Source organism: Lepidochelys olivacea (genome assembly GCF_965140295.1).
Source record: "Lepidochelys olivacea isolate rLepOli2 genome assembly, chromosome: 1".
NCBI lineage: Eukaryota > Metazoa > Chordata > Testudines > Cheloniidae > Lepidochelys > Lepidochelys olivacea.
The window spans coordinates 216,474,812-216,495,117 of record NC_140411.1 but is presented as its reverse complement, the minus strand read 5'-3'; the positions used below and the strand labels follow the sequence as shown (position 1 = coordinate 216,495,117).

The 20,306-nt window shown below is 40.6% G+C and overlaps 1 protein-coding gene across 1 annotated transcript; it reads left to right on the top strand.

Annotated features, from left to right (window-relative positions):
- Positions 1-1,503: 1,503 nt before the first annotated feature.
- On the top strand, positions 1,504-19,805 carry LOC311520480 (natural killer cells antigen CD94-like; the record flags this gene model as incomplete). The annotated part of the gene is made up of 5 exons (XM_084627969.1): positions 1,504-1,630; positions 6,092-6,190; positions 8,503-8,654; positions 19,015-19,118; positions 19,631-19,805. The coding sequence occupies 5 exons, from the start codon at positions 1,504-1,506 to the stop codon at positions 19,803-19,805; spliced, it is 657 nt and encodes a 218-aa protein (XP_084484095.1).
- Positions 19,806-20,306: the final 501 nt, after the last annotated feature.

Genomic DNA, 20,306 nt, shown 5'->3' with positions numbered 1-20,306 from the left:
GAAGCAAAAAAAAAAAGAAGCGGCCAATGAAGATGAAAAAATAAACCGAAGTGCCACCAATGATGTGCCGCCGAGGAAGGGAAAATGAAAATGCTGCCGCCGAAGTGCTGCCGAGAATCCGAGTGCTGCCCCAAGAATGGTCGGACTGCTGCCCCTCCTGATTTGCCGCTCCAGGCACCTGCTTCCTTAGCTGGTGCCTAGAGCCTTCCCTGGATTGAACTCCTTGGGGGAGAACTGTATTTCACTCTGTTTTACCCGCATCTTGCCATATATTTCATGTTACAGCAGTCTCGGATGATGTCCCAGCACATGTTGTTCGTTGTAAGAACACTCTCACTGCAGATTTGACAAAACGCAAAGAAGATACCTGTGTGAGATTTCTAAAGATAGCTACAGCACTTGACCAAACATTTAAGAATCTGAAGTGCCTTCCAAAACCTGAGAGGGATGAGGTGTGGCGCATGCTTTCAGAAGTCTTAAAAGAGCAATCCTCCGATGTGTAAACTACAGAACCCGAACCACCAAAAAAGAAAATCAACCTTCTGTTGGTGACGTCTGACTCAGATAATGAAAATGAACATGTGTTGGTCCACACTGCTTTGGATCGTTATTGAGTAGAATCTGTCATCAGCATGGACGCATGTCCCCTGGAATGGTGGTTGAAGCATGAAGGGACATATGAATCTTTAGCGCATTTGGCATGCAAATATCTTACAACGCCGGCTACAACAGTGCCATGAGAATGCCTGTTCTCACTTTCAGGTGACATTGCAAACAAGAAGAGGGCAGCATCATATCCTGCAAATGTAAACAAATTTGTTTGTCTGAGCGATTGGCTGAACAAGAAGTAGGACTGAGTGGAGTTGCAGGCTCTAAAATTTTACATTGTTTTATTTTTGAATGCAGTTTTTTGTTCATAATTCTACATTTGTAAGTTCAACTTTCACGATAAAGAGATCGCACTATAGTCCTTGTATGAGGTGAGTTGAAGAATACAATTTCTTGTTTTTTACAGTGCAAATACTTGTAATCAAAAATAAATATAAAGTGAGCAGTTTAACTGTGTTGTAACTGAAATCAATATATATGAAAATGTATAAATCATCAAAAATATTTAAATAAATGGTATTCTATTATTGTTTAACAATGAGATTAATAGCACAATTAAGCGTGATTACTTTTTTAAATCGCTCGACAGCTTTACTGCTGATCAAGTACTATGGTGGTGAGCACAGCATTAAACTTGGAGAAAGAGAAATTACATGCAATTCTTAAGAAAAACAGAGGTTGGATTTTAGACCTGTTAATCTTAACAGTGTAACTTTAACTTTAAAAGAAAAAAAGTCCCTTTGCTCTAACTCTTTGCTAAGAGAAGGACATCTCAAATGACCAGCCTGAACTTCCCATGTATGGTTTCAGTTTCTATCTTCAAACACCATAGCATTTCCTCTGTTGGTCACTGCTGGTCCTGATCTAACAGGCAATTGTACTGTGTGTCTGTCCATGGTATTATACTCAGAAGGTGATGGCAGCAAAGAAGTGGATATGGAGGATGAGGATGGATACACCATTTTAAATTTTCATTCTAGGAATCCAGCCTTCACCCATGAACCTTCAGGAACAAACAAAGGTATCACACATCCTAAAGCTCCTGATGCTTCTGGTGTTAAGATATTCGCTAGGGATTTTAGTGAAATGATAGCAATGCTATATTTAAGCTTGAGACTAGTCAACTGTTTAACAACCAATTTTTCTAAATGCTCTAGAGTCAGAACGCGTACTCAGATTGCCTTGATATTTGCTGAGCCTTACAAGGGCTGTGCATAGGGCTAGTGATCCAAATTTGGGGGCATTTGGGGAAGGGGTTTCTGAGATTTGACAGGTTTCAGAGTAACAGCCGTGTTAGTCTGTATTCGCAAAAAGAAAAGGAGTACTTGTGGCACCTTAGAGACTAACCAATTTATTTGAGCATGAGCTTTTGTGAGCTACAGCTCACTTCATCGGATGCCCAGCAGGACAGTGGGCTGGGAGGAGGTATTGTTTCATATTCTCTGTGTGTATATAAAGTCTGCTGCAGTTTCCACGGTATGCATCCGATGAAATGAGCTGTAGCTCACGAAAGCTCATGCTCAAATAAATTGGTTAGTCTCTAAGGTGCCACAAGTACTCCTTTTCTTTTTGAGATTTGACATTCCTTTAAAATGCCATGCCACAGCACCATTTTATAGTTCTTATAACTTTTTTTGCATGCTGCTGCAACTTCTTCCCAATTGTGTGCCCTCTAAGTGTTTTGTTGCACTCTGGCCTTTAAACAGCCCCAGTAACCAGTCTGGGAGTAAAGAATTAGGCCTGGTCTATGCCCAAAGGTATGGCTGGCATAACAAGATCAGTTAGAAATGTGGAAAAATCACAACCCTGTTATTAGGGATATACTGGCTGTCATAAATATAAAGGGAAGGGTAAACCCCTTTAAAATCCCTCCTGGCCAAAGGAAAAATCCTCTTACCCGTAAAGGGTTAAGAAGCTAAAGTTACCTCGCTGGCACCTGACTAAAATGACCAATGAGGAGTCAAGATACTTTCAAAAGCTGGGAGAAGGGAGAAAAACAAAGGGTCTGTGTCTGTCTGTGTGATGCTTTGGCCGAGGACAGAACAGGAATGGAGTCTTAGAACTTAATAAGTAATCTAGCTAGGTATGTGTTAGATTATGATTTCTTTAAATGGCTGAGAAAATAACTGTGCTGAATAGAATGACTATTCCTGTCTGTGTGTCTTTTTTGTAACTTAAGGTTTTGCCTAGAGGGATTCTCTATGTTTTGAATCTAATTACCCTGTAAGATGTCTACCATCCTGATTTTACAGAGGTGATTCCTTTATTTCTATTAAAAGTCGTCTTGTAAGAAAACTGAATGCTTTTTCATTGTTCTAAGATCCAAGGGTTTGGGTCTGTGGTCACCTATGCAAATTGGTGAGGATTTTTACCAAACCTTCCCCAGGAAGTGGGGTGCAAGGGTTGGGAGGATTTTTGGGGAAAAGACGTGTCCAAACTACGTTTCTCAGTAAACCCAGATAAAGTTTGGTGGTGGCAGTGGAAATCCAAGGGTAAAATAATTTTGTACCTTGGGGAAGTTTTAACCTAAGCTGGTAAAATTAAGTTTAGGAGGTTTTCATGCAGGTCCCCACATCTGTACCCTAGAGTACAAGGAACCTTGACACTGGCAAAAAGTCCTTATGCCAGTAGGGTTGCCACCTCTCTGAGATACAGAAAAACCAGCCACTGGCCACCCCTGCATCAACAAAAGGGGTTCTAGTGCTGGCTATAACTAATTATTTCTAAAAGGTTTTAGAGAACCATTTTGTACACACAAAATTACAGTGTATTTTTATGGGTTTTTTTTCTTACCTTATCCTAACACAAATCCTCATTCTCGACTATGGGGGTGTGAATTGTAGAGTGCTCCAACATGTCCTAAGTGTGTGGGGGGGAGAGGGAAGGAGGGGGGGAGACCCAAAACACAAAACAAACAAAAAAAGGGCACATGAAATCTTTTAACTGACAAGACAATACAAAATCAGGGCAGCGTGATCACCCTATATGCCGGTCCAGATTATTCCATTCAGGAAACAGGTATAAATTCTGAAAAAAGCACTCTTTTACTGGTTTAGGCTCCATCTACACTAAGAGGATTTGCTGGTATAGCTGTACCAGGAAACCTTTTCTAGTGTAGACAAGGATTCAGACGTTGGAAAGATCACATCAGTGCTTCAGGAAAGAAACTGAAATGTAAAGTAAACTAGTGTCACCATACGCACAATCCGATTGCTCAGAAACAACACAAAGCTCAGATCTAGAACTGGAAGTTGAGAAAATGGAGATTCTTAAGTCCGAGTTTGTATGATGAGATGTAGAATGAAATGAAGGTGTCCTTCTTGAACAATCTTATATATCATAGTAAAATTAGTGCTTTGTGATCTATGTCATCTGAAATGTTCAGGGCTGATTGGCTCTTTGGTTGGAGATTTGAGTTGTGTAGTTAATGAGGTGATCTGTTACAAGACATTCTTTCTCTTAGGAGCACTCCTGTTTTGCCTCAATGCATAAATCACATTGGATTTGTGTTTAAAAAAAAATCTACTCTCAAGCTCCAATTAAACTAGCTGAATGAACATGATAATCTAAACCAGGTTGCATTGTTTGGTAGGGCCATGATTTCCATGATAAAAATCTTTAAAATATCTTGGGTTTTTCACTTCAAAAAAGGAATGATGGTCTCTGTCACCTTAGTTAACCTGGTTCTAAGCAAGCTCTCTGTATGTATCATGAAGTATAGGGGAATAACTTAAAAAAAACAACAGCCTGGTTTTAAACTACAGCATTGGTTAAATATTAAATACAAGTTTGAAAACTTTGTATCTTGTACTCATTTCCATGAATATTTTCTATTTACCGCAATAGACAACCAGCCCTATTTACATGTTTTGCTATATTGTGTCCCAAACTATCTGTAAGAGCTATGTATCACTTTTTTAATGAAGAAAAAGCTTCATAATAATTAAAATATTGTTAATCATAAATTTTCCCTTATTGTCTCTCAAGTACAATTATTACTTTCTTATTTTTGGCCATGACAAAACCAAGACTGTGTATTTTTGGCCATGTCAAGTAACCAATGTTAAATGTAAGGACTGTCAACAAATAGTATGTTGATCATCTGAAACTTTTTTACTCCAGGAGAATTTCTACTTTTTGTCAAGAATCCCAAGCCTGAAAACTTTCAGCTAAAAACAGGAAAAACAAAACAAAATATTTAGTTTTGAAATGGATAACCCATGTTAGAATATTTTGGTTTGTTAAACCAAATCAAAATGTTTCAACACTCTCAGATTGAAAATTTCTGTTTTCAGCCAATAATATTACACCAAATTTTTCAGGTGAATATTTTTGGTTTTCAGTAGATCTGGGCGGTTTTCCCATGAGTTTTCAAGATGTTGAAATTTTTCCTCTCCCAAAACAAGATGACAAAGTAAAAATCTGAAAACATTTCTTCAACTGAGAATCCAGAAAAAAAATCTAATTTGTTCAAATGTAACATTTTATTTGAATAATCTTGAAACGTTTTGTTTTCACTTTGACTTTTTAAAAAATGTTTCACCTTTTTTAGTATACAATAAATATATTTCCAGTCATTTTTAATTGGAAAAAATGAATCTATTTGTTTAGAAAATGTCAAAATGTCCTATTTTGAGAATTTCAAAACTTTTTTCAGATGTATCTGTTTAGTTAGATTCATCAGAACTGACCCTTTCTTGTAAACAGGTTCAATTAAATGACACTTTCTAATGGAAAAAAAATGTTTCATTGGCTGATATTAGAACTGGTCGGGAATTTTCCAGTCTCCCCATGATGTTTCAGTTTTTGAGTGTTCTGTTTTTTGATACAAAGGTTGAAGTTTTTCATGGAAAATAAGAACTTTACATCTATTCAGTAGAAAACCCAAATTTCCATCTTTAAAAAAAAAATATGCATTTTTCAATCTCCCATACGCATTTGGCTAATGGCCCAAATTTCTTTTTACTATAACTGTACTGAAGACAATGGCATTAAACCAAAGAGAAGAGTGGTGCAGAAGATAGCCCAGGAGACTAGGGTTATATTCCCAGCTCTGCCACTGACCTGATGTATGACCTTGGGCAAATCACTTCAGCTGTTTCCCCTCTCATCCTTTGTTAAATTTAGATTCTAATATCTTCAGGGCATGGACTGTCTCCTACTTTGTGTTTGTACAGGGCCTAGCATGGTTGGGCTCTGATTTTAGTTGGGGGCCTCCTGTTGCTGCTTTCGCACAAACAATAATAAATGGTATGTTGTGACTGGCCTGTTTACTTCTAATCATGAGACTGGGTAGGAAGCACCCTGATGGGGAGAGGGTGAGCAACATAGCCAAATTTCATAGGGAGTGGGGTTGGTAGGTACTGATATTTGGTCATTGGCAATTATTTGGCCTCCTAGTTTAGACAGATACAACCCAAATATACTCCAGAGTGACACTAGATTCTTGTCTTTCTGTTCACATCTCACTTTTCTTTGTTAGAATCCATCCCTTTGCATTCCAAATGGCGATGCACAGCACTGATTTTGGGGATCCTCTGCCTGCTATTGCTGGTAACTGCAGGGATCTTGGGTATCCAGGGTAAGTATTTACAAGGAAAAAGTCTAAGGGGAAGATTCTGCACTCACCAGCACTGATGCAAATTTGGAGTTAACGCCACTGAGTACAGGAGAGAGATTCTGGATTTACTCCAGTGTAACTGAGAGCCATTCTCCTTATAAAACTATTTAATATAGTTCAGTGCTACATAGAAATGCACATGCAGAGGGGTGACTTTCACCCTAAATAAATATGGTTATATTTTATTATACAATGATCCTCTGGGACCCACACAAAGGGAGTGGAAACTACCTCTATCTGCCCAGCTGGGAATTCCACTAGCATAGGTTAGTGTCCATCATAGCTCGTCTTTGCAATCCGCATGAAGGGGTGTGTCATGGGCAGGTGAGCTGTTCCTAGATGGCAGATGTTCCCTTATGGGCCCTTCCCAACTGAAGGAGTTTAGACAACCCCTGCAGGCTGCATAGCTGGCATAAAACTAGCTGGAGAACTGGGCAGCTGTAACCAGCTCCTGGGCAGCAGATGGCATTGGCAGAGAATATTGGCCCAGGTAGAGTGGTTAATTAAAATATTTCATAATAAATAACACATTTTGATTTTAAGAATGCTGCAGTTTTAAAGTCCTTTTGGCAGCAAAAAGAATATGAAATAAACTTCTGTTTCTCATTCCTCTATAATGCTAAAGTTTGCATACTGACTGTATTTTTAAGAGCAATATTGTATTTTCTTATTCTGCTTTTAAGTGACCCAGGCATCACATTTACCAAGTGCACCACTGAAAAATCTCTCACGGCAGCTAGAATTACTCCAAGCCAAAAATGCAAACCTCTCAGAGATTCTCCAGCAGTTGACACATGGAAGAGGTAACCATTGTGGTGGGACCAGACTAACCTGAGATCTTCCTTGATCAAATAGCTGTTTTTTAGACTAAGGAAATGCAGTAGAGCTAATCTATCTAGACTTCATCAAAACAAGATGGGTGAGGTAATATCTTTTTCACTGGACCAGTTTCCTCAGTGAGAGAGAGAAGATCTGTTAACACTTTGTTACAACCTTTCACTCTGTGGGGACAGCAAGGACTCAGTACATCAGGGGGCATATGCATTTTCTGGGAGGAAGCAATCACTTATCTTTCTTATCCATCAATGTTTGGAGAATTATGGAGCAGCACTGGCAAATTCCCAAGGAAATACTTTCTAGTAATATTGAGATAAAAGAAGATCTGAAAGTTGGGTAAAGGTGGGGAACGTTGTAAACATAAAATCTACAGCGAGAATTCTTGGAGAAAATCAAGAATGTGACTGGTCTGGCCAATATGGGTTCTGAACCACCGGAGAAGCCTCAGTCCACCAGGACTTGTTGACCACATTACCTTACCTGATACCCATACATCCATGAAACAGCAAAGTTGGGAAGCTCATTATAATTTGATATTATTCTTGCACTAGATTTTGTAAATCCACTGACAACTTTTCACTGCATAAGATTATCCCATGACAAAATCTGCATGCCCTGCATGTGGGGAGGCAGCACAATGTTGTCTACAGACCTAGAAGTCCCTGGCACATTTAGAAACTTTGATGCGGTGTCTAACCTTGAAGGTACATTGGATTTCCCAAAATACTGATATCAAAAATATTTCTATTAATGTCAGTCAGAGGTCTAGTATATCCAATTATCCCTCATCTCTCTCAGTTCCCTGTGTCAGTAGGGACTGAAAAATAATCTGTGCTATATAGATAAAATTCTACTGCTGCTTCTAGATTTCCCATGACTTCATTTATTATTCCTTTGGGACATTTACATCTTTCTCCACAATTGTTCTTTTAATAGTAAAATGACTTGGCATGGCCACATTCCACAACTCTTAGATTCCCGAGTGCTTAGATACCATTGGGAAACTAAGATAGTGATATAGATATGAGTGCTACATTTAGGAATGAACAATCAAATGGGGGAATAACTGGCTTGGCAGTAGTACCACCGGAAAGGATTTAGCAGTTATAAATTATGTCTACACTGTGATAAAAGACCTACTGGACGGCTGTGGCTGGCCCAGGTGAACTGACTCAAACTCATGGAGCTTGGGCTGAGGGGCTGTACAATTTCAGTGCAGACATTTGGGCTCCTGGATGGCAATGGGAACATATAAGTCTAATTCTAACAAAGAGAAGTCAGTTGTACGCACCCATACCCACCCACCCATGCATATTTGGTGGGATATGAGGCCTCATGGTAGAGCAGTGGTGACACAGAACAGTCAGTACGTTACACAATATTCAGTATTAATCAGCATCAGCCATGAGCACAGAAATATTTATTCTCTTTTCAAGGCCACAAATGCAGCCTTTGCCCAGAGAATTGGTTCTTGTATGGGGAAGTCTGTTACCACCTCTCAACTGAATGGAAAACGTGGCAAGGAAGTAAAGATTATTGTTCTTCTCATGACTCCAGACTTATTAAGATAGAAAACAAGGAAGAACTGGTAATGTCTTTTCCTTCTTCACTTACTGTAGATACAAAACCAGGAATGAATGTGGCAATGGGTGTAGGTTTTATATTGCATGTTCATATTGCCACTGATAAAATGACACCACTAATGCATTATATTCTTGGTCAGTATCAAGGGAAACTTGGCAGACAATGCATTAAATTAGAGAAGGTAATAAAAGACATTTAAAAACTGACTGAAGGAATCAATGGCAATGTTATGTGAAAGGTCCTGAAGACCAGTGCTTTCCACTGCCACATAACAGAGGTGGGTATCTCACTCTCCTATGACCAGCAAAGGCCAAGAGTGCTCAAGCCCTGTGGCTGCTTTCTATCATTAACCAGAGGAAACACATCCAGTCATCAGGTATCCATAGGTAGAAGGGCTGTAGCTGTAATGTGAACTCTTGAATTCTTTGCATCAATCTTCACGGTTGAGGATGTGAGGGAGATTCCCAAACCTGAGCCATTCTTTTTAGGTGACATATCTGAGGAACTGTCCCAGATTGAGGTTTCATTAGAGGAGGTTTTGGAACAAATTGATAAAGTAAGCAGTAATAAGTCCCCAGGACCAGATGGCATTCACCAGGGGTGACGCTAGAGAGGGGCACGTTCCAGAGGGGGCTGGGGGGAAGCTGTCCCTGTCCTGTCCCACCCACCAGCTGTGCTCAGGTATGTGCCTGCCTGCTTGAGCTCGCTGGAGTCGCTCTTCCTGCTGCTGCTGGGGAGCTTCATTCTTGCAGTGACGGGGCAAAATGGGAGGGCTCAAAGGAGGGAGGAAGGAGCGCAAGGAGGCGGGGGGAGGCCTCCGGGGACACTGGGGATGATCACGTAGTTTTCACAGGGATCATGGAGGGGATGAGGAGGCAGCATAGGCTAGGGCTGGGAGTCTGGTGTGGGGGTGGGCAAAGAAGGAGCCATGTGGCTGGCCTGGATGGGCATCTGGGCGGGGTGGGGGAGCAGCAGGGCCAGGGGCTAGAGATGGGGGGTGAGTGTTTGGGGGAGGCAACAACCCATGGGGGATGGGGGATTTCTGTGGGAGAGAGAGGTTTCTTGGCCTGGATTCCTCCAGCCACCCTATAAGTTAGATGGAGATCCCTGATGTGCTTTTAGCAATGCACAGGATTCCTTTAAAGCCATAAGGGTAGGAAACAGGTATTTTACTTTAAATAGGGCCCTACCTGAGTTCCATATATTGCATGAGTGCAGAATCAGACTCATTTCATGAAAGGAAACCAAACTTTTCATATGATCTGGGCCAGCCTACTAGTAGCTGGTAAGCACTTAAAACTCCAGTGCATCTTCCAAATGTTTCTTGTGTGTTGATATGAAATTCAAAGGAGGGGGAGAATGATCTTGTGGTTAAAACATTGGCTTCTCTTTATAGGACCTAAATATCATTATTATTTTGCCACAGACCTCCTTTATGCAACTTAATTTATCTCTGCCTTAGTTTCCCTATCTGTAAAATGGGGATAATTCTAAGTTAAGAAGGGCATGTGATAATGAACATGTCTGTGAAACTTTGGAATAATGTGCTATAGAAGAACAGAGTATTTATTAAAATATTAGATATGATACTTTAAAGAATGGGTGCTTAAGTTAGACACATACGGCATTATCTTGCATCACTGAACTCAAGGATACCATTGCCATTGATCTCAATGGGAACAGGATCAGAGCCCTGGATCCTTATTGAGGTTCCTAAGTAAGTGGCTCAGTTTTCCAAAACACCCATAAGTTTCATTTTTGAAAAATTGGGTCACGTATTTTGGAGACTGTCAAGGTTCCTTCCACACTCTGAACTCTAAGGTACAGATGTGGGGACCTGCATGAAAAACCCCCTACGCTTATTCTTACTGGCTTAGGTTAAAAACTTCCTTAAGGTACAAACTTTGCCTTGTCCTTGAACCCTATGCTGCCACCACCAAGCGTGTTAAACAAAGAACAGGGAAAGAGCCCACTTGGAGACATCTTCCCCCCAAAATATCCCCCCCTCCCAAGCCCTACACCCTCTTTCCTGGGGAAGGCTTGATAAAACTCCTCACCAATTTGCATTGGTGAACACAGACCCAAACCCTTGGATCTTAAGAACAAGGAAAAAGCAATCAGGTTCTTAAAAGAAGAATTTCAATTAAAGAAAAAGTAAAAGAACCACCTCTGTAAAATCAGGATGGTAAATACCTTACAGGGTAATCACATTTAAAACATAGAGAATCCCTCTAGGCAAAACCTTAAGTTACAAAAAGACACAAAAACAAGAATATACATTCCATTCAGCACAGCTATTTTACCAGCCATTAAACAAAAGGAAATCTAACGCATTTCTAGCTAGGTTACTTACTTACTAACTTAAGGAGTTATGAAGAGCATTCCTGATCTGTTCCCAGCAAAGCATCACACAGACAGACAGACCCGTTGTTTCCTGCCTCCCTCCAGCTTTGAAAGTATCTTGTCTCCTCATTGGTCATTTTGATCAGGTGCCAGCGAGGTTATCTTAGCTTCTTAACCCTTTAGAGGTGAAAGGGTTTTGCCTCTGGCCAGGAGGGATTTTATAGTTCTCTATACAGAAAGGTGGTTACCCTTCTCTTTATATTTATGACAGAGACTAACTGGGGCAAATATTTAAACGGGGGGGGAGAGTCTTGGTCCATGTGTCTGGAGGTTATTGCCTTCTTTGAGGCAACAATTATTGCTCTTCAGGCATTTAAAACAATATCTGCAGCCAACACTTGTAGAACATTTAAAAGCAATTGTTATGCAAGGGTATGGAACTGAGTAACTGACGTGAGTGATATCAAGGTAACTTGGTGCAAGTTACTCATTCTTCCTTGACTATGAGTACATTTTGCATTTGAGTCATGCTTGCAAAATTGTTGTGAAAATTTACAGCGGAGACACAAATTCTACTAACCTGAATTTACAATATTTTAATGAAAGCAATATTTTACTTGCTTGTCTCCCCCCCGCCCCAGCATTTATTTACCAGGCATGTGTGGAATTTTTAAGGGCAGGCTCAAGTCAGACTATGGGAAATGCTTCAGGAATGAGTGCTGATTAAGTTAGCAGTTCCAGAGTTTTGTGATTGCTAATGTGGCACTCCCTAAATTAGTAGATTAGGGCCCAATCCTTCAAACATTTCCACACAGGTGGAACGTTATTTACACCATTAGTCTTACTGAAATCAATTAGAGTAGCGATGTGGAATGCAGATAATGTTGGTACATTGATTACTTGTGTGAGTACTATTTGCAGTGTTTTTATAATATGGTTTCAATTCAAGGACCCAATTCTGCACTTAATGAAGGAGCAAAATCTTTGGCAGAAGCCATGAAGAAGACTCTGCTGTCTTCCTTTTTAACTGTGATATAGCAAGGTTTCTCCTGAGAGAAGTAACTGCTTTGCCTGCTAGTTCATAACTACACTTAAATGCCCTTATTAGAACTTAATTAAATTGTATAAAGTCGGTACACTATCACTTTTGATCTAATATGTATTTAAACACCCATATTTTAGCCAAGCTTTATTCCAAAGATTTTTTTCGTAATTCATGAAGTAATTTCATCTAGTCATATACCTAAGTGCATTCTGTATTAACAGGAAAAGGAGCAGAACATTACTGCAGCCAGCTCAGGAAAGACCTGCACTCACTGTACAGCCACAGAGGTTAAAAAGCAAACAAAATATTAGGATACATATGCAATGGAGACTAAATGGAGAGTATAATATTGTCAATGTATAAAACAATGGTACGACCTCATCTGGAATACTGTGCATAGATCAGATTGGATAAGGATAAAGCAGAAATAGAGGGAGTTCAGGCATGGGTACTGAGATTGATCCGAGGCATGGATAAGCTCTCATTTGCAAAGATATTGAAAAGACTGGCATGTTTACCAGAGAGATGTGCTAGGATTTTCAGAAGAGCCCCAGGACTTAGGTGCCCAACTCCCATTGAACTTCAATGGTATTTCAGTGTCTAACTTTCCTAAAAAGAACAGGAGTACTTGTGGCACCATAGAGACTAACAAATTTATTAGAGCATAAGCTTTCGTGGGCTACAGCCCACTTCATCGGATGCAACTTTCCTAGGCTCCTTTGAAAATCCTAGCCAAGATGAATGAGAGAGGACCCGATAAATGTGTAGAAAACAATGACTGATACAGAGATGGTAAATTGGGCACTTCTGTTCACCCTGTCTCATACTGTGGGAACAAGGGGATATTAAATGTAATCGAAAGGCAAATTCAAATCTTGTAAAGGAAATTATATCTTCACACAATGCAAAACTAGCTTGTGGAACTCACTGCGATCACATTGAGGCTAGAAGCTGAGAAGGAGTCCAAAAAGGATTAGACATTTATGGATAGTAAGAATATCCAAGTTATAAGAGTAATTATACGTTAAATGAAATACCTCGAGGAATTCTGGAAGGGATATAACCCCTTAACATGCTGTAGGGCATAAGCTAACCTCTACTATTGGGCAATAGGAGTAAACTTTCCCTGGGGCACCTTACACCATAACTAATTACTGCACGGTTTCTTGAACCTTGTTCTGAAGCGTCTGGTACTGGTCACTGTTGATGACAGAATGCTGAACTTGGTTGACCACTGGTCTGATCCAGTCTGGTAATTTGGCAATTCCTATATTTCTGTGTTCCTGTTATTAGAAACAAGTATGACAGATTTTTGGAGACCATCTAGATTTAAAATAGAGAGTGTTCAGTTTTATATGTATATATTTATATATACACATTTAAAATAGCCATTAAATTAACCCTATGCAATATGAATTCTCTAACCAACTTACATATTAAAAATAAAGCAAAACTAAAAACAAAATAAAAATATTAAAATCTTAGTAAACTAAGCAGCATCTGTTGTTCATCTTGTTAAACTGCCATCTTCACAATAAATCCTGAGTTTCACTGTTTATATGAATGCTGGAGGCAGGGTCAGAAAAGGTGGGTAAATATGCATTTATTTTGTGGATTTCTAATAGTGCACTACAGTGCTGCATTTAATTGTATGTTACCAGCTGCCTCATCATTCCGTTTATTTTTACTTTTTCTGCAAATGAAATATTCCTTTTATTACAAGTCAAAAACTCAGGAGTTAACAGGATATTCATGGTTAACACCAGGCTATGTCTTTATATATAGTTCAAGTATGTTGCTCATTTGAGCCTTTTAAGGTATGGGTCCTCAACCTCATTATAGACCAGAGGTTCCCAAACTTGGTTCGCGGCTTGTTCAGAGAAAACCCCTGGCGGGCCACAAGTCGCTTGGTTTACCTAAGAGTCCGCAGGTACGGCTGCTCGCAGCTCCCAGTGGCTGCGGTTCACCGTTCCCGGCCAATGGGAGCTGTGGGAAGTGGTGGTCCGGCCTGCGCATACCTGTGGATGCTCAGGTAAACAAAGCATTTGGCGGCCCACCAGGGGCTACCCTGAACAAGTCACACACCAAGTTTGGGAACCCCTGTTATAGACTCACCCCACTAGTATGAAGAAATATAGGCCTATAATGTTTAACTATTGTTTGATGCACTCTTATGTTCTGTGTATGACAGAGCCATAAGAGTGAATCAAACACTTATGCTACACAAACAGAGTTCTCTTGTGCATCTAGCTATCCCTTCCAATTTACAGGAGGATAGACTAAACATGAGAGTTCCTTCAGGCCTGAGCTCAATAGAACCTCCCAGTTTCTTGATTAATCTCAGGTTTCAGAGTAACAGCCGTGTTAGTCTGTATTCACAAAAAGAAAAGGAGTACTTGTGGCAATTTAGAGACTAACCAATTTATTTGAGCATAAGCTTTTGTGAGCTACAGCTCACTTCATCAGATGCATACTGTGGAAAGTGTAGCAGATCTTTTTATATACACACAAAGCATGAAAAAATACCTCCTCCCACCTCATTCTCCTGCTGGTAATAGCTTATCTAAAGTGATCACTCTCCTTACAATGTGTATGATAATCAAGCTGGGCCATTTCCAGCAAAAATCCAGGTTTTCTCACCCCCCCCCCCCACACACACACATACAAACCCACTCTCCTGCTGGTAATAGCTTATCTAAAGTGACCACTCTCCTCACAATGTGTATGATAATCAAGGTGGGCCATTTCCAGCACAAATCCAGGGTTTAACAAGAACGTCTGAGGAGGGGGTGGGGTAGGAAAAAACAAGGGGAAATAGGTTACCTTGCATAATGACTTAGCCATTCCCAGTCTCTATTCAAGCCTAAGTTAATTGCATCCAATTTTGCAAATGAATTCCAATTCAACAGTTTCTCACTGGAGTCCTGATTTGATTTGGTTTTTTTGTTGTAATATAGCAACTTTCATGTCTGTAATCGTGTGACCAGAGAGATTGAAGTGTTCTCCGACTGGTTTATGAATGAATTCTTGACATCTGATTTGTGTCCATTTATTCTTTTACATAGAGACTGTCCAGTTTGACCAATGTACATGGCAGAGGGACATTGCTGGCACATGATGGCATATATCACATTGGTGGATGTGCAGGTGAACGGGCCTCTGATAGTGTGGCTGATGTTATTAGGCCCTGTGATGGTGTCCCCTGAATAGATATGTGGGCACAGTTGGCAACGGGCTTTGTTGCAAGGATAGGTTCCTGGGTTAGTGGTTCTGTTGTGTGGTATGTGGCTGCTGGTGAGTATTTGCTTCAGGTTGGGGGGCTGTCTGTAGGCAAGGACTGGCCTGTCTCCCAAGATTTGTGATAGTGTTGGGTCATCCTTCAGGATAGGTTGTAGATCCTTAATAATGCGTTGTAGGAGTTTTAGTTGGGGGCTGAAGGTGACGGCTAGTGGCGTTCTGTTATTTTCTTTGTTAGGCCTGTCCTGTAGTAGGAGACTTCTGGGAACTCTTCTGGCTCTATCAATCTGTTTCTTCACTTCCGCAGGTGGGTATTGTAGTTGTAAGAATGCTTGATAGAGATCTTGTAGGTGTTTGTCTCTGTCTGAGGGGTTGGAGCAAATGCGGTTGTATCACAGAGCTTGGCTGTAGACAATGGATCGTGTGGTGTGGTCAGGGTGAAAGCTGGAGGCATGTAGGTAGGAATAGCGGTCAGTAGGTTTCCGGTATAGGGTGGTGTTTATGTGACCATCGTTTATTAGCACCATAGTGTCCAGGAAGTGGATCTCTTGTGTGGACTGGACCAGGCTGAGGTCCTGGATTTGTGCTGGAAATGGCCCAACTTGATTATCATACACATTGTAAGGAGAGAGATCACTTTAGATAAGCTATTACCAGCAGGAGAGTGGGGTGGGAGGAGGTATTTTTTCATGCTTTGTGTGTATGTAAAAAGATCTTCTACACTTTCCACAGTATGTATCCGATGAAGTGAGCTGTAGCTCACGAAAGCTTATGCTCAAATAAATTGGTTAGTCTCTAAGGTGCCACAAGTACTCCTTTTGATTAATCTCAGGAGCTCTAAAGAATATTTTTCCAGTCCTAGGTGGTGTTCCATGAATGCCTGTCAGTTTTATTTTGCTCTTGTCAAAGCATCTGTTATAAGGGTACAAATATGTAGTAATTGTTCCAACTTAAAAAGAAACCATACAAATTCCTCCTCCTACTAAGAGCAGGGAGTATCTCTGCAGACATTTTTCTACCAGATGCTGTTTTTAGGTGTTTCTATATCTGAGGGAGAACGCAATTTCCCAAATAGGGAGAGAAAGGAATAAATTACGTTTGTGTCCCCTGCTTGCGTATGGACCAGATCACTTTCAGCAATTCTGGAAACATACTTTCTCCTGGGGTCTTCCTGGAGCACAAACTGCTTGATCGATAATGATTTGTCAAGTTTTCAATATATATGAAAGATCTAAGGTTGGCTGTAGAGTAATATTTCTTGAAAGCAGGGTTGCAAAAGTGCTTACACTTTTTTTTAAGATGGCCACCATCCAAGTCCTGCTTTACACCAGGCCTGTGACAGTCAGTCTGGAATTCCCTACAGGTCTAGGAGTCCTGCATTCCTCTCCAGGTGGGCAGAAATGTAGGATCACAGCTAAATCCACAATGTCAACTTAAAAAACACATTTTTGTCTGAAAACTTTGTACCTACTATAGTGACAAGCTAACAAGTAAGATTACGAAAACCAAAAGAGATTAAGGGGTATGTGGGGGAGAGGGGAGAGAAGAGTCTCCTCTACTTTTTTTTTCAGTTTGTTTATTTTATGTATTGATAGCATTTTGGGTATAGTCAGTTTCACAGTGTCCCCATAAGGTCGTTTAGCGCTAAATTTGGGCCATGCTGCAAGCACCATGTATGAGGCAATGCAATACCACCATAACCTTTAAATTGTGCCCCTTTACTATCAGCAGTTACTAGTCACCTATGGTATTCACCCAAGAGTTCTGAAGGAACTCAAATGTGAAACTGCAGGACTACTAACTATAGTCAGTAACCTATCATTTAAATCAGCTTCTGTACCAAATGACTGGATGATGGCTAATGTGATGGCCAACTTTTAAAAAAGGCTCCAGATGAGCCTGACTTCAGTACCTGGCAAACTGGTTGAAAATATAGTAAGGAACAAAATTGTCAGACACATAAATGAACATAATTTGTTGGGGAATAGTCAACATGGTTTTTGTTAAGGGAAATCATGCCTCACCAATCTACTAGAATTTTTTGAGGGGGTCAACAAGCATCTGGACCGGGGGATCCAGTGGATATGGTGTATTTAGATTTTCAGAAAGCCTTTGACAAGGTCCCTCACCAAAGGCTATTAAGCAAAGTAAGCAGTCATGGGATAAGAGGCAAGGTTCTCTCATGGACTGGTAACAGGTTAAAAGATAGGAAACAAAGGGTAGGAATAAATGGTCAGTTTTCAGAATGGAGAGAGGTAAATAGTGGTGACCCCCAGGGGTCTGTACTGGGCCCAGTCCTATTCAACATATTCATAAATGATCTGGAAAAAGGTGTAAACAGTGATGTGGCAAAATTTGCAGATGATACAAAAATACTCAAGATAGTTAAGTCCCAGGCAGACTGCAAAAAGCTACAAAAGGATCTCTCAAAACTGGGTGACTGGGCAACAAAATGGCAGATGAAATTCAATGCTGAGGCCAATGGGAACTGCTGGAAGTAATGCACATTGGAAAACATAATCCCAATGATACATATAAACTGATGGGGTCTAAATTAGCTGTTACCACTCAAGAAAGAGATCTTGGAGTCATTGTGGATAGTTCTCTGAAAACATTCACTCAATCTGCAGCGGCAGCTGAAAAAGTGAACAGAATGTTGGGAATCATTAAGAAAGGGATAGATAATAAGACAGAAAATATCATAATGCCTCTATATCAGTGGTTCCCAAACTTGTTCTGCCGCTTGTGCAGGGAAAGCCCCTGCCGGGCCGGGCCAGTTTGTTTACCTGCTGTGTCCGCAGGTTCGGCCGATCACGGTTCCCAGTCATCACGGTGCGCTGCTCCAGGCCAATGGGAGCTGCAGGAAGTGGCGCGGGCCGAGGGACGTACTGGGGCTTTCCCTGCACAAGCGGTGGAAGAAGTTTGGGAACCACTGCTCTATATAAATGCAGGGTCTGCCCACATCTCAAAAAAGATATGCTGGAATTGGAAAAGGTTCAGAGAAGGGCAACAAAAATGATTAGGGGTATGTAACGGCTGCCATATTAGGAGAGACTAGTAAGACTGGGACTTTTCAGCTTGGAAAAGAGACAAGTAAGGGGGGATATGATAGAGGTCTATAAAATCATGACTGGTGTGAGAAAGTAAATAAGGAAGTGTTATTTACTCATAACACAAGAACTAGGAGTCACCAAATGAAAAAAATAGGCAGCAGGTTGAAAATAAACAAAAGGATGTATTTTTTCACACAATGCACAGTCGACCTGTGGATCTTCTCTCCTTGCCAGAGGACATTTGTGAAGGCCAAGACTATAACAGGGTTCAAAAAAGAACTAGATAAATTCATGGAGGATAGGTCCATCAATGGCTATTAGCCAGGGTGGGCAAGGATGGTATCCCTAGCCTCTGTTTGCCAGAAGCTGGGAATGGGTGATAGGGGATGAATCATTTAATGAATACCTGTCCTGTTTATTCCCTCTGGGGCACTTGGCTGTGGCCACTGTCGGAAGAGAGGATAGTGGGCTAGATGGACCTTTGGTCTGACCCAGTATGGCCTTTTTTATGTTCTTCAGCAAGTAGGTGTGTCTTAAAATGGTGGGGGGGAACATGATTTCTAATAAATCTATTGGAAAATTTCTTGAGGAAAAAAATAGGAGTGTTTGGTTGGTTAGACATTTTAACACAGGAAATGGCATAGGATGGAATTGAAGTGAAATAATTAGTATTTGTTCCCATATAGGATTTCATAGTATCATTGTCATGTCGCATGTGGATTGGATTATCCCGTAATGCAGTCAATGGGACCTGGGTGTGGGAGGATGGTGCAGCACTTCCCACTGACTTGTAAGTCTCTAGCACATTTACAAAGTTCATCTCTCTCTCTGTTTCTTACCCTATTTGGTACATAGATGTGAGGGGTGGGGGTAGGGATTGAGGGGCGAATAAAGAGAGGAAATTCTGCTGCCCAAGATCAGAAATTTCTAACCTTTCACAAGGAACAGTGAGTTTGGTGATCATTCATCCAAGTCCCAATGTATTAACACCAGAAAATGACTACACCATTTGACATGGCTTAGCAATGTATGCACAAGGAGTACCCTGGGCTGGAGTGCAAGAGGGTCCACAGTTTAGAACTGATTTTCAAAGGCAGAGCTGTGGGGGGGGGTAACTTTCCCAACACAGCATATTCTATAGCTGATGCTCACCATGCTATTAGTCCCTCACTTTCATAAACATCAACCTCAACCTCACATGGCTAAACAGCTCCCAGCTCCAAATGATCTCAATGTTAACACTCTGATTCTTACTTCATCACCAAGTGATTTGCACAACTAAGTGTAAACTGTGTCTTTCAGGTTTCAAGTCAGTGAAAAGTACTATGAAGGGGACTGTGTGGTTTTGGAAGATGGTAAAGCCCAGTCCTATGGTTGCATACATCATAATCGTTGTGTTTGTAAGAAAAAAGTGCTTAGTTGGAATCTGTTTAACCAGCACAAGAAGAAACCTAGAAAAGATGGAATCATAGTCTAGCAAGTCCTCTGCAGAAAGAGAAATCTTGGAATAATCAATGTCCCTAAATTTTGATTGAGACACTAATTTACAACAGCTGAGGATCTTGCCCGATGTTTACTATTAGTATAATTTACCTTTATTTCTTCCTTCTTTACTTTGGTCACAGAAAAACTGTTGATGAGTTTGTTATGGAAGGAAACAGGACTTGGCCATTCAAAGTGGGGAACAGTTTATGGGGATAAATATCACTTATTTGGAACATTAACCAGCCAGTCAGGGTGGTCAGTTCAAGTGGCTGAGGAATCTTTTAGATTAATGAGAGCAAACGTGTCAAGTGGTTAGAGCAATGGAAAGGGTTCCATTTCCTGCTCTGCCACTTTCTCATGGCCTTAAGAAAATGATTTAATTCTGTGCTTCATCTTCAAAATGGGGATACATTATATGAATGCTAAACGCTGTATAAACATACCACAGAAAGGGACCTGCTGGCTCAAAAGGATCTAGCTAAGATTGGATTTC